The sequence below is a fragment of the Corylus avellana genome, chromosome ca5 (assembly GCF_901000735.1).
Source record: "Corylus avellana chromosome ca5, CavTom2PMs-1.0".
In the NCBI taxonomy this organism is placed as follows: Eukaryota; Viridiplantae; Streptophyta; class Magnoliopsida; order Fagales; family Betulaceae; genus Corylus; species Corylus avellana.
Genome location: NC_081545.1, coordinates 33,608,776 through 33,623,474, shown reverse-complemented (window position 1 = coordinate 33,623,474; position 14,699 = coordinate 33,608,776). Strand labels below are relative to the sequence as shown.

General features: G+C 35.1%; 2 protein-coding genes across 4 annotated transcripts; both read left to right on the top strand.

Annotated features, from left to right (window-relative positions):
- Positions 1 to 2,008: 2,008 nt before the first annotated feature.
- Positions 2,009 to 5,439, top strand: LOC132180514 (senescence-associated carboxylesterase 101-like). Of its 2 annotated transcripts, none has more exons than XM_059593377.1 (4): positions 2,009 to 2,334; positions 2,432 to 2,798; positions 3,821 to 4,363; positions 4,546 to 5,439. In XM_059593377.1, the coding sequence occupies exons 1-4, from the start codon at positions 2,318 to 2,320 to the stop codon at positions 5,371 to 5,373; spliced, it is 1,755 nt and encodes a 584-aa protein (XP_059449360.1). In that variant the 5' UTR covers positions 2,009 to 2,317; the 3' UTR covers positions 5,374 to 5,439. The 2 variants fall into 2 exon arrangements, with proteins under 2 accessions (XP_059449360.1, XP_059449359.1); XM_059593376.1 differs by having other exon boundaries at positions 2,010 to 2,334; positions 4,543 to 5,439.
- A 3,371-nt stretch (positions 5,440 to 8,810) lies between these two features.
- Positions 8,811 to 12,317, top strand: LOC132182763 (senescence-associated carboxylesterase 101-like). Of its 2 annotated transcripts, none has more exons than XM_059596099.1 (4): positions 8,811 to 8,974; positions 9,100 to 9,466; positions 10,589 to 11,161; positions 11,332 to 12,317. In XM_059596099.1, exons 1-4 carry the CDS (start codon positions 8,952 to 8,954, stop codon positions 12,166 to 12,168), a joined length of 1,800 nt encoding a protein of 599 aa, XP_059452082.1. In that variant the 5' UTR covers positions 8,811 to 8,951; the 3' UTR covers positions 12,169 to 12,317. The 2 variants fall into 2 exon arrangements, with proteins under 2 accessions (XP_059452082.1, XP_059452081.1); XM_059596098.1 differs by having other exon boundaries at positions 11,329 to 12,317.
- Positions 12,318 to 14,699: the final 2,382 nt, after the last annotated feature.

Here is a 14,699-nt window from a genome sequence, read left to right as displayed (position 1 = left end):
TTCTCTCTTTTGTGTGAGAAAAGAGAGAAAAGAGCTCCTATTCCATATTGGCGTTGGACTCCTAATACAAGTGGGATTTGGTGTTGTCCTACTCCTAGCCAAGTTTGGCTTCTCTGCAACCGACTTTGCTCCTTATAAAATGAGTGTTGCCCAACGTGAAGAGGTGTGACGGGGGAGAAAAATTTAGAAATCGCATCTCATTAGGGTTTTCTTAATTTATTGTGCCTTATGGCACTTAGAGAATAAGAGAGTTTTCTTTGTTAATTTTTTCTCTATTTTGTGTGAGAATGAGATTTGGGTGTAATTTTGAGTGATTTTCTCCCTATTATTTTTGTACTCCATCTTTTATTAGTGAATTTCCTTCGGATCGTCTTCGTTAGTGGATGTAGGCTTATTAAGTCGAATTACTTAAATCTTGGTGTCATGTGTGATTTATCTATTTCTATTCAATTCTTTTCTGCTTCTTTGCGATCCAATATTTTAATTCCGTGTACAACATTACAAAGAAAAAAAAAAAAAAGTAAAAAATATACTTCTAGAAACCGTTTTCATTGTATCATGTGATTCACGTCTAACACCTTTTCCAATTAAAAATAAATAAATAAATAAATAAAAAGCCAAAACATGCCCATCCATGTCCACACCATACAGAAAGTAATGAAAACACATATATGTTGATGTGAATGAGATGTGGCATTTGGACGCTGGAAAATACTGCGTAACGACTTAAGTCTTAAATGCGTGGAAAACCTTGCCTGTTGAAGTGGACTTCTTTTTTTTTTTTCAGCAAGATCGTGGAAAGGGGAAAAAGGGGACATTTCTATTGTGTTTAGACTTTTTATAGTGTAACGACTTGGATTTAGTGCATATTTGGAATTGCGTTTGAGGGACCTAAAAATATTTTTAACATTCAAAAAGTTTGTTTGAAGAAAAAAGTAATCATTTGGTAAAAAATAAATTAAAAGCGATTTTGAGATTCCAAAAAGCCTAAAAATGGCAAAAAAAATACTTTTAGCAAAAACTTAAAAATTATGCTTTGCCTAAAAACTCTTTTTGACTTAAAAGTTTTATTTTTCAAACTCAATCTCAAATAGGCTTTTACTCTCACAATTTTTAATTTCGGCAATAGTAGACTAGTAGTTATTATTTTTTTTTATTGTGAGGGGAGGGAGAGACAGTGAGAAGGAGAAAGAAGGGTGAGAGAACAGAATAAATAAAAAAATGGTTAAAGGTAGCAAATGTTTGAAATGACCCAAATTTCCTCAAGTTTAGAGGAAATTTCTTTTAACTTACTTTAATATATAATATGTTTGGGTTCTAGATTAGTAAAATGATAATAAATAACTCTTAAAAATATTAAAGAAAGCATGTGAAAAATAACGCACAACCCTTATTAGAATAGGTTGGAGAAATTTTTTGTAAATTTGAAAAATTTGGGAAAAATTCACATCACCCCATGATGTTTTAGGAGTTTTCAATTCGAGCCCCAATATTTAAAAATTGGCAATGTACAATTTAGACCCTCCATAATTAATTTTCGTCTAATTGGATGAAAATCATCTTACGTGCGTCTCACGTGAAATTTTGATGCCTTCTATTATAATTTTGTCATAATTAAAACCTATGAAATTACGTAATTACCCTCATTAAAACTTATGAAATTGAGGGTAATTACGTAATTTTATAGGTTTTAATGAAGACAAAATTAGAATAGAGAGCATCAAAATCTCACGTGAGATGCATGTGGGATAATTTTTGTCCAATTAGACAGAAATTAGTAACAGAAGGTTTAATTTAAAAAAAATTGAAACGTTAAAGAGTACATTATCAATTTTTAAACATTAAGATTTAAATTAAAAAATTACTAAAACTTAGAGGTAAAGTGAATTTAAACCGAAAAACTTTTACGTTAGTAGCACGTTAAGTTAAATATAACTTAAATCACCCATTTAAAAAGTCGGTCGGAGATGCGTTGCAGCACTTTTGCAGGAGTCGCCTCTTTCATTTCTTGGTTTTTTCGCTCGAGGTGTAAACGTAGAATTTAATGACGTGAGAATTCAACCAGGGAGTTGCGTGGACAAGAATATAGGATAAAGGAAATGTTCGGTTTCGTTTCAAAAGAATCTCTACGTGTAAGAGATGCGCGCAAGTCTCCTTGTTAGTATAAATTGTAGTAGAATTTATTGCAAAAGCAATGCCCATTTTTAATTCGATGAAGTTTCCTCTTGTGGGGCCGGACATTTTGTTCGTAGATGGAAGTCTTGGATTGATTCTACTAGTTGTACGCACTTCGCTGTGTCCAACAACCCCATAGAGGATGAACAGGTCTCCCATGTAAGAAGAAACCCATTTCATTTTTTTCTTTTTATATTTCTTCGTTTAATTTGTTTCTTGATCATGGAAATCCCATTTCTTGGATTCTGGATTGCAGATTTAGCAGTGGGTTAGAGTTGGGAAGTTTTGTTGTGACCTCTAATGTCCTGCACCATTCATGGGCTGCAATTTCGGAACTCTACGGAGAAATCCATGAACCACCATCTTGGGATTCCCCTGTTAGATTCAGAACTTTTCAGCAGCCAAATTGTACAATCATAGCTTTCGTTACTTGGCCTCCTTGTACCAAAGAGCATCTTCAAGGACAAGGAAGAGGAGACTTGGTTTCATCATCAGCTCTTAAGGAGACTTTTCCTCTCTTTGAATTCCTCTGCACCAAAACCAACCCACGTTTCTCCATTAACAAACCTGCAATCGATCTTTTTGTCAGTGTCCGTGGTGTGCTGAATTTCTTGAAATCTCAGGTAACTGATCTCTATCCTTAAATTTTCTTTTCTTTTTCTTTAATTTTTCGTAAGCTTGGCGAAAACTTGACCATGGTGTGTAACTGTCGGTCAAACTGCTGCACAAACATCATTTCCTAGAAATTTGTTGCTTTGGAAATTTGATGAATCATTTCGTAGAGAATGATTTTCACAAACACCCACACACTGTTCACTTAAAAAAATAAATACAATAATAATTGATATAGAAAAGGAAAAAAAAATGATATTAAAAAAAAAAAAAAAAAAATTATTTTATAGTGATTTTTTTATTTGTATAATAATAAAAAGTAAATAATGTGATATAAAAAGTAAATGATATGATATAAAAGTAAGAATATTTTAATTTTTTTTTTTTTTTTTTTTTAAGAACGAGCAAGTGAATAGTAATGTTTGAGGTTGGTAGCATTGTTTGTCAAACAACCCCATAGTTGACCATGGGCAGTTGAGAATAGCTCTAAGCCTCTAATACCTAATTCAGTAGGATAGGGGTAGGGATTTAGAGAAGGAAACCAAACTGACCTTTTGACCTGCCTTCCATATACAGCCAATTTAGAGTAACCACTAGCCATGTGGCACACATTAACAGGTGACTTTTCTTGATGTTGAATTCCTTAGCCCCATGACTCCTGCCAACCATCATTTTCTCCTAGTACTGCAGGAACCGATGCTATTGTACTAAGAGATGGAAATTATGGAATCATGTGTGCACTTGAAAATTGGGCTAATTTTTTTTTTTTTTTTTTTTTTTTTTTTTTTATAACAAAAAGTAAAAGAATTAACAAACAATCCAACAAATAAAACACTAGAAGGCAAAAAAAAACACCATCTAAAAAGCATAACCAAACGTGCCCATTCGCCCAAGTCTTTGTATGCTTAGGAAAAAAAAAATTAATAAGGTCTTTGCATATGTTATGGACCATTTTTTACTGTATGGATCAAGAGAAATTTGAGAATTTCGCTCAGCCTGTTGTAAAAGCTTTAAGATTCATATCTTAATGCAGATTTCCAACAAGCCATTAATTATCACTGGACACTCTCTGGGAGGATCTGTTGCCTCTCTCTTCACCTTATGGCTGCTGGACAAAATCAATTTAGCAACCACCAAACGCCCACTTTGCATCACTTTTGGTTCACCCCTTATTGGTGATGATGGCCTGCAAGAAGCCATATTACAATATTCAGCATGGAACTCTTGCTTTTTGCATGTAGTTTCTGACCGAGATCCAGTCCCCAGAGTTTTAATTTCACCCTACAATCCTACTGCTCCTGAATTGGCTTCTCCAACCAACGAATACAAGCCTTTTGGCACATTTCTGTTGTATTCCGAACTGGGCTGTGCTTGTCTTGAGGACCCTGAATCTGTTTTGGTGTTGTTGGTGGCAACCTACTCAGAGGGTTCGGGATTTGACTATAAAGATATTTTCCAACAACTCAACGGTAATGTAATTTGCAAGGATAGTACAAAAGTTGATGAATGGATTGCACAACCATTACAGGCAGGCATTATTACACAACTAGGAGCAATCGGACTGGGGCGACTGCAGGTAGCTCAATCTCAATTTCATTTGGATCATGTATAATTGCTGCTTATTTGACTCATATCTCATGCTATATATGGTACATACACAGCTAAGAATCACCATCATTTATAATCGTCTTTGAGATTTTCCAAAACTCTACTAATTTGTAGCTCAACTCATTTTTAAAAAAATGATTGCACCAGCAGCTACAACAGCAGAGCATTGACATGAACACACTGATTAGACAGACAGAAAGACGGGAGAGGAAATGGTTAATCAGGAGGAGGGAAGTCTATGATTCCAACGTGTTAAGTGAGATGAAAGTATACATGGCCCAACTGGAATGGTACAAGAAGTGTTGTGAGGATGAGGAAATTGGATACTATGACAGGTTCAAGAATGCATTCGATAGCAGTGACATTAAAGCACAAGGGTTCAAGAAATCCCTCACATGTTACTGGATAGACATGGTTGATGAAGTAGAGAAAAAGCCCCAGAGAAATGGCGCCGCCTTTACTACCCGCTGGCTCTTTGCAGGAACAAACTACCGAAGGATGATTGAACCGCTGGACATAGCTGAATACTACCGCGACGGCAAAACAGACTACATGGCTAAAGGAAGGTCTAAACATTACACTCAATTGGAGAAATGGCTCAGTGAAGATGAGAAACCTGCAAGCCGTCCAAATAATTCCAAGAAACAAAACCTGGCTGGCGGCCTGACGGAAAATTCTTGCTTCTGGGCATATGTTGAGGAGGCTCGCATTTCATGCAATGTGCTGAGCAATGGAGAGTCGAATGATATGGATAAACATAAACGGAGCCTGATTGTGTTTGAAGCCGATGTAATGGGTATGCTCAACAATTATGCAGTATCCCCTGAGATATTCTTGAATCGGAGCAGCTTCATGAAATGGTGGAAAGAGTACTTGGAAATTATCCGAAAAGGCATCATGGGACCTTCTCATACTTCTCCATTCACTGAGTTCATGCAAAATCGCCAGTATCGCCAGTATGCTCCTGGCTGCCTGTAGAAAGACTTTCCCCGGCCAATAAATTGTAAAGGACATCATCTTTTCAATTTCTTTCTCTGTTTTCAATTTTCCCATATCGTTTTCTTTTGCATTTTTGGGTTATATATGATATGAGTACATTTTCCAGGCAAAACATATGATCCACCATAAATGTGAAAATTTTAATAATAAAATTCTGAAAAATAGTATCATTATTTACTTGAAAAGTAATTTGTACTGTTATTTTTATATGTGAGAATTTCGTGTACCTTTTTTTTTTTCACTACAGACAGGTAAAACTCTTGTAAACCATTGCTTGCGAAGTTGTTAGTAGGCGTGTGCAAGTGGCACAACGAGAAGGAGCTGTTAATGAAGACAGAAGACGTCAACTAACCTAGAAAGACACGGGAGCCACACGCCGTAATTCAGGTGACAGGTGGGGCAAGCAAGCAACTGTCATAACATGGCCTAGGCCTTTTCCTTTGTTCTAAGTTCTAACCGAAAACTCTTCCAACTACTTTTTTTCTTTTTTTTGGATCTGTTTGTGAAAGCTTTCACCGACACTTTTCTAACAAGATATGCATTTGCTGAGGGGAAAAAATGGAAAGTTCAACATGATAACATCGACACTGACACTCGACTAAAAATGGAAAGCCAAGAACAATGCAATATTTAATGTTAGAAGTCATTCTTGTGTGCCTTCAAAAATAATGTGACTCTTAAAATTACAGTTGGGCTTGCGATTGATCACTATTGAATTTTGATCAAATAATAATTTTAAAAGTTACATCATTTTTGGAGAGACGCAATAAGGACTTTTAGAATTACTCATATAAGTGATAAACTTAATTGAATAAATAAGGGGCTTGAATTTATAACAATTCGTTTTATTTCTTCTTTAATTTTCAACCATTTGTTGTGTGTTGCTTTGTGATAAGGATAAAAATCCTTTGAGATTAATGAAGATTAAATTACCCTAAACTTAGAGATTTGAAAATGATTTGATGAGATTGAATCACCCTAAACTAAGGGATTTTATTATGATTATATTATATTCAAGTCATCTATAAACTCTACTGATAAAATCATTTGTATTGTACACTTATTAAGGAAAGATATATAGCCCAACAAGGCTTTAACGTGTTGACATAAGCCATATGTCAAACTACTTAAAATATGTGTTTTCTTGCTTTCTTTTATCGAGCCATGAATAGAGATGCTGGAACCACTCAACGTGATTCAAGTGGTGGAACAAGCAAGAACATATATGCACCACTCATATTTCATCTAATCTTTTGTTTCTAGTTAGTAGAGATCAACGCTACACTTTATGGACTCTTTAGGACTTTTGTTCATACCTATGTCAAAAGATCTCATTCACCATTTATTTTAATTAAATATTTTAGTGTACGTGGTAAGCCAACACTTATAGCCACAGTAATTTTCTGATTTTTATTTTTTATTTCTTTCCTTTTATACAAGGAACTCTTGCAAGAGCCCATACAAACCGCACCACTCACACTAACTAGACAAGACTAGGGTGGGTGCACTGGGTGGTCCCAAAATATTGATAGCACCTATAAAGATTCAAACCTTAGTAGTCTTGATGGTTGCTAGCTGCCAAAGACCGAAACCTGATATTGACTTGGTATTAGTTTTCATTGTCTTGGTTTCTAATGGGAAGAAAACGATTACTCGTGTCAGTCGTGTGTGGGTCTCATAGGAAGGGAGAATAAAACCAAGCTCCACGCAAAGGGGAGAAAAAAGGGACCAGTTTTTGGCTTCATCAATCTGGAAATGAATCTTATGACTTGCAATTTTTCTAAATATCTATCTAGATGTAGCGCTGTAAACGAACAAAGCTACCCATTAGCTCGCTCGGGTTCGGCTCGTACCCGACTCGATTATTAAATAAGCCGCTAGTGGACACGAAACTATAATCGATTATTAAACGATACATACTCATATAAAACCCAGCTCGCTCGTTTAAATTCGTGAACATACTCATATAGGGGCTCGACTCGCTTATTAGAGCAACTCATGTATATATATATATATATATATTAAAATAACTTATATAATATATAACTTATTAAATAGTTTATATATTATAAATAGTATTTATGCTTATATAGTCTGACTATGTAGCATAAATACTAAATATATATAGTTAAAGTATTAATAATGTAGTCATACAGTGTATAACTATTTATAGTTAACTAGTGTATTGTGTGTATTAAACTAAGATAACTAATTAGTTAATTGGTTTAGTTATATAGATATATGTAGAGAGAGAGAGCTAATTGGTTTATATATATATATATAAAATAAAAAATAACAAATAAAAAAAGTTAGATAATTTGTATATATAATAAACTTTTTTTTTTTATCAAAGTCAATTTCATATATTAGTAATATTAACCATGTATATTAAACATTTTTTTTGCTACAATTAAGTATTAAGAGTAAACTCGATCTTTTTGATTTTCCTTGTATTTGTTTGCTTACAAGTGTCCCACACCAATAAAATAAAATCAAGCACACATCTCCCTAGCTTGGAAAAAGCAAAAAAAAACTTTCTCACCTAAATAATATATAAAAAAGATGCAAGCTTCTCTTACTCTTACTAAGCCTAGACTCTAGTTGTCCCACATGGAAAGAGTAAGAGAAATTCCTTGCCCAACTAACCTATGAAAGGAGATTAAAGCCTCTCTTTTGAGCCAATCCATGTGTGTGTCATCACACATGCCAGCAAAAGTAACTATGAGTTACAATTACAAAGTTGCCCTCAATTTGTTGGTTAGGAAGTAAAACATTTTTACTAATATATTATTATTTTATTTTATTTAATTTGTCTCATTGGGAAGATGAGTCATTTAAATTATTATTATCATTTTTTTTTTTAAGCTTGCATTAGCCATGATAGCTCGGGTCGGCTCGCCTATTAGGCGAGCTCGAGCTCATAGAAAGAATTTTTTTTAGTGAGTCAAGTCAAGCTTACATTTTGGAGCTCGAGCTCGTGCTCGTAAAATTTTTACATGAGCTTAGCTTGAACAGCCATGGCTCACCCGAGTTCGACTCGTTTACAGCCCTTCTAGATGCCTCAATCCAATAGGAAACGAATCAAAGCTTGATGGTCAAGATTTTAATTTTAAAAAATTAAGTTATACAAAAAGTAATTAAAAATATTTTTTTAAAAAATAACTAACAAAATAAATAAATAATTTGCATATATATATGATTGTTAAAATGTTAACCCATTCTCCTTCTCACTTTTAGTTGTTGTTTTGTTAACAAATAACCTAAAATGTAAAGGTTGTTTGACAACTTTTTAGAGAGCAATTTTTTTTTTTTTTTAACGTGACATAAACATAAAAATAGTTTTAATTCTTTTGGAAGTTTTTTGTGTTTGAGTTTGACTCATTATCTTGTTGACTTTCTAGTCTTTGTCCGTTTCTAATTCTCACTACGAGGAACTTTCTCGTGAGGGCCATTGGTTATTCGACATGGACGAGACTTTGATTGATTCTCGTTGTTGTTATAAGTTTGTTGCCACCACGTAGCGGTGTCTGTAAGTGAGTCTAACAAAGCCATCGAGGATGAACCGATCTGATTCTCCCTTGTAAGAAGAAACCCATCGCATTTCTTTTTTGTCTTTTTTTTTTCGTTTAATTTGTTTCTTGAGCATGGAAATCCCATTGCACCACAATTTGTTGACCATTTTTTTCCTTTGATTCTGGGTTGCAGATTTAGCAGTGGGTTAGAGTTGGGAAGTTTTGTTGTGACCTCTAATGTCCTGCACCATTCATGGGCTGCAATTTCGGAACTCTACGGAGAAATCCATGAACCACCATCTTGGGCTTCCCCTGTTAGATTCAGAACTTTTCAGCAGCCAAATTGTACAATCATAGCTTTCGTTACTTGGCCTCCTTGTACCAAAGAGCATCTTCAAGGACAAGGAGGAGGAGACTTGGTTTCATCATCAGCTCTTAAGGAGACTTTTCCTCTCTTTGAATTCCTGTCCACCAAAACCAACCCACGTTTCTCCATTAACAAACCTGCAATCGATCTTTTTGCCAGTGTCCGTGGTGTGCTGGATTTCTTGAAATCTCAGGTACCTGATCTCTATCCTTAAATTTTATTTTCTTTTTCTTTTTCTATAATTTTTCGTAAGCTTGGCGAAAACTTGACCATGGTGTGTAACTGTCGGTCAAACTGCTGCACAAACATCATTTCCTATAAATTTGTTGCTTTGGAAATTTGATGAATCATTTCGTAGAAAATTATATGTAACTAATTAACAAGCTACTTTTTACATGCTCATAGCTAATTTGCCTGTTTGACCAGTCATTTGGGGACGAGAAATGCTATATACTATATTGAATATGATGTGGTAGTACTTATTGGCCATTTTTAAAAGATAAATAATTAAAAGCCATATATCCATAGTTATTATCACATGATTATATTTGATTGTTTGGAGAATAGCTATGCAATGTAAATAAGTTATTTGTATATATGCTTAGAAAAAATATATATAGTTTGTATATGTTGAGGAGCTTTTTATTGTATGAAAAATGTCATATTTTTTTAAAAAAAAACTATCCAAAATTTATTTCCTAATTGATGTTTCACAATTCTATGTAAAATATTGTTTTCGGAACTTTTCATGATGTTGAATTCCTTGGACAAGGATCCTCTCCATTTCAAATGAAATGGAGGAGATCCTTCTCGAAATTTCTTAGGCCCCATCATTTTCTGCTAGTATTGCAGGAATTGATGCTATTGCACTAAGAGATGGGGATCATGTGTGCACTTTGTGGTTGTATCCGGGTCTATTGGTTGATTGGCCTGGTATTCTAGCTACTAGGACCAGATCGATAGGTAAAATATGAGATGGTGAATGATTTTTATTATTTCTTTTGGAAAATAGCTATGCATTGAAAATTGGGCTAATTTGCTTTTTTTTTTTTTTTTTATTCTTTTTTTATTGCAAAATGCAAAATAATTAATAAACAACCCAACAAATAAAACACTAAAAGGCAAAAAAAAAAACATAATCTAAAAAGCATAACCAAACGACCCCAACCGCCTAGGTCTTTGTATGCTTAGGAAAAAAAAAATTAATAAGGTCTTTGCATATGTTATGGACCATTTTTTACTGTATCGATCAAGAGACCATTGAGAATTTCACTCGGCTTGTTGTTAAAGTTTTAAGATTCATATCTTAACGCAGATTTCCACAAAGCCATTAATTATCGCTGGACACTTTGTAGGAGGATCTGTTGCCTCTCTCTTCACCTTATGGCTGCTGGACAAAATCAATTTAGCAACCACCAAACGCCCACTTTGCATCACTTTTGGTTCACCCCTTGTTGGTGATGATGGCCTGCAAGAAGCCATATTACAATACCCAGCATGGAACTCTTGCTTTTTGCATGTAGTTTCTGACCGAGATCCAGTCCCCAGAGTCTTAATTTCACCCCACAATATTCCTAGTGCTCCTCAATCGGCTTCGGCTTCTCCAACCAAGGAATACAAGCCTTTTGGCACATTTCTCTTGTGTTCCCAACTGGGTTGTGCTTGTCTTGAAAACCCAGAATCTGTTTTGGAGTTGTTGATGGCAAACTACTCAGAGGGTCCTGGAAATCAAGTTTTGGAGTTCTTTGACTATAAAAATATAGTCCAACAACTCAAGGGTAATGTAATTTGCAAGGATAGTACAGCAGTACTCGATGAATGGATTGCACAACCATTACAGGCAGGCATTATTACACAACTAGCAGCAATCGGATTGGGGCGACCGCAGGTAGCTCAATCTCAATTTCATTTGGATCATATATAATTGCTCCTTATTTGACTCGTATCTCATGCAATATATGGTACATACATAGCTAAGAATCACTATCATTTATATGAGATTTTCCGAAACTCTACTTATTTGTAGTACAACCCATTTTTCAAAAATCATCGCAGCAGCAGCTACAACAGCAGAGCATTGACATGAACAAACTGATTACAAAGACACAAGAACAGGAGAGGGAATGGTTATTCAGGAGGAGGGAAGCTTATGATTCCAAAGTTTTAAATGAAATGAAAGTAAACATGGCCCAACTGGAATGGTACAAGAAGTTTTCTGAGGACGAGAAAATTGGATACTATGACATGTTCAAGAATCCATACGTCAGCAGAAACAATACAGTAGAAAGGTTCAAGAAATCCCTCACATGTTACTGGATAGACATGGTTGATGAAAAAGAGAAAATGCCCCAGAGGAAAGGCGCAGCCTTTGCTACCCGCTTTCTCTTTTCCGGAACAAACTACAGAAGGATGGTTGAACCGCTGGACATAGCTGAATACTACCGCGACGGCGAAACAGACTACATTGCTAAAGGAAGGACAAAACATTACAAGCTATTGAAGCAATGGCTCGATGAAGATGAGAGTAGTGCAAGCCGTCCAAATAATCCCAAGAAACAAAATCTCAAGGGTGGTCTGACGGAGGATTCTTGCTTTTGGGCATATGTTGAGGAGGCTCTCATTTCCGTCAATGCGCTGAGCAATGGACAGTACTCGTCGAATGATATGGATAAACATAAACGGAGCCTGATTCAGTTTGATGACTATGTGTGGGGTATGCTCAAGAATTATGCAGTATCTCCTGAGATATTCTTGGAGAAGAGCAGCTTCATGAAATGGTGGAAAGAGTACTCGGAAATTATCCGAAAAGGCATCATGGGACCTTCTCATACTTCTCCATTCACTGAGTTCATGCAAAATCGCCAGTACGGCCAGTATGCTCCTGGCTGCATGTAGAAAGTCTTTCCCCGGCCAATAAATTGTGAAGGACATCATCTTTTCAATTTCTTTCTCTGTTTTCAATTTCCCCATATCGTTTTCTTCTGCATTTTGGGTTGTATATGATATGAGTGCATTTTCCAGGAAAACATATGATCCACCATAAATGTGAGAAATTTAATAATAAATTTCTGAAAAATGGTATCAATATTATTTACTTGAAAAGTAATTTGTATTGTTATTTTTCCATATGAGAATTTCGTGTACTTTTTTTTCACCAGAGACAGGTAAAACTCTTGTAAACCATTGCTTGCGAAGTTGCAGGTGTCTGCTCGGTCAACTAACCTAGAAAGACGCGGGAGCCACACGGCGTAATTCAGGTGGGGCAAGCAAGCACATGCCCCAGAAGCTCATGTCATCTAATCTATGCTTCTAGAAGAGATTAGCACTACACTTTTTTGGGGTCTTGGGGGCTTTTGTTTTGTGCAGCTCTGTCATAACATGGCTTAGACCTTTTCCTTTGTTCTAAGTTCTAACCGAAAACTCTTCCTACTTTGTTATTTTTTTTTTTGTGGGTCTGTTTGTGAAAGCTTTCACCGACACTTTTCTAAAAGGATATGCATTTGCTGAGGGAAAAAAAATGGAAAGATCAACACGATAACATCGACACGACACCCGACAAAAAGTGGCACTATCATTGATTGCACGGGCTCAAGACAGTCTAAATTGGGAGCTAAAACGATATGTTTTTGGATCCACGTCCCTGATGATGAAAAATAATCCCCTATTGTTTACGGATAAGATCTTGAATATATTTATAAGGAATGGACAATCCTCTTTTATTGAACAAATTTTATGAGATGAGTTAGGCACATAAATTTTTTCATGGTATCAGGTCCTACCACAGGACGAATGCCCACACTACTTACCCTATGACAAGGACCATAAAAAATATCTGCGTGAGGGAAAAAGTATTGAGAAATAGTCTCACATTGGCCGTAAACAAGATCTTGGGCGTGTTTATAAGAAATTGACAACCCTCTCTTATTAAATTTATTTTTTAAGATGAGTTAGGCCCACAAATTTTTTCACCTGTAATACTGATGCGGCACCGACTTAGTCTCTTGTTATATATGCTTCTTTTTTCTTTTCTTTTTTTCATTAAGGATAGGTAGGATTGAATAAATAAAGGATTGAGATCTCCTAGAATTTCGAAACATGGCTTATTTTAGAAGCTTAAATGAAATAAACGGTTAAAATTTATGAATTTAAAAATTTCAAATTTAAGAGAAATTCTAAGAGATGTCATTCCATAAATAAAGGGGCTTGAAATTTCTAACACTTAGTTTTCTTTCTTCTTTAATTTTCACCCGCTTGTTGATTGTTGCTTTGGGTTTGTGTCTTTGTTAATTGTCGGTGGGATTTGAATTTCAAATAGCTGTAGCATCCATTGGTGAAACGTGGAGTTGGTAACTCGGTATATTGTTTCTTTGGGTGGGGTTTGCATCATTATTCTCAAAATCGCCGGCCTATTTTGGTTTATTTTATCTGAGAATGAGGCTATGCCATTAATGTGTTAGGAAGAATCAAACAAGTGGATTGAGATTTATCTCTTGCAGGGGTGATGCTAAAGACAATGCCCGGCATAAATTTTTTTTTTATTATTTTAATTTTTTGAAAAAAAAAAAAAAAATTATGCTTGGCGTGCATCATTGTTGATGCACGCTGGCGTAATCTGTATCATTACTCCTCTTGCAGTAATTAGGGTACTCCATGAGGAATACGGATCCTCTCCGATACTTTATAAGGTGCAAGACTTTTCATTTGAATAGTTCCTTTAAAATGAATAGTTTAAATTATGACAACAAAACTATGATGAAAAAGTATTAATTTTTAAAGGTGGTTATCGGTGGCCAAACCACTTTCAAGCAATTGATCTAGGGGTGGCTCGACCACTCTGTTCTCATTTAAAATGAACAGTCTAGATTATGACAACAAAACTTTAATAAAAAAGTAATAGTTTTTAAAGGTGGCTATCAGTGGACAGTGGCCAAACCACTTCCAAGCAGTCGATTTAAGAGTGGCTCGAGCACCCCGTTCCCCCAAGAGGTAGTTTAAGGGTGGCCGAACCATCCCTGAACTGCTTACTTTAGATAGTTTGACTACCAACAACTTCTCCTTAAAATCACTTTTTGTCATAATCTAGATTGTTTGATCAATTGAAATGAACGGTCCAAACAAGAGATATTAAACCCTTTAATATTGTATGGAATCTCAATCTCAAGCGGGTTAAAAAGAAAAACAAAAACAAAAAAACAAATTTCCTACCAACTTATTTCTCTTATCATGTCTTTAAAAGTAACATGTCTCTTAAACATTTGAAAAGCATATGTTATTTTACTAATCCTATTAAAAAAAAACACGTGAGAAGCACATATTATTAAAAAGAAAAAATGTTTTTCACATACTAAGGGACACCGGACACCTATCTTCATTCATCACCTCCAACCAGTTTTGGGTAGTCAATTTTTTTTTTTTTTTTTTTTTTT

What these genes read in the sequence shown, in the direction of transcription:
- LOC132182763 (XM_059596098.1), top strand. Translation starts at nt 8,952, where the DNA reads ATGAACCGATCTGATTCTCCCTT. An exon ending in AACCGATCTGATTCTCCCTT is followed by an intron (nt 8,975 to 9,099) that starts GTAAGAAGAAAC and finishes TCTGGGTTGCAG; the next exon opens with ATTTAGCAGTGGGTTAGAGT. An exon ending in TGGATTTCTTGAAATCTCAG is followed by an intron (nt 9,467 to 10,588) that starts GTACCTGATCTC and finishes ATCTTAACGCAG; the next exon opens with ATTTCCACAAAGCCATTAAT.
- LOC132180514 (XM_059593376.1), top strand. An exon ending in TGAATTTCTTGAAATCTCAG is followed by an intron (nt 2,799 to 3,820) that starts GTAACTGATCTC and finishes ATCTTAATGCAG; the next exon opens with ATTTCCAACAAGCCATTAAT. An exon ending in TCGGACTGGGGCGACTGCAG is followed by an intron (nt 4,364 to 4,542) that starts GTAGCTCAATCT and finishes TGATTGCACCAG; the next exon opens with CAGCTACAACAGCAGAGCAT.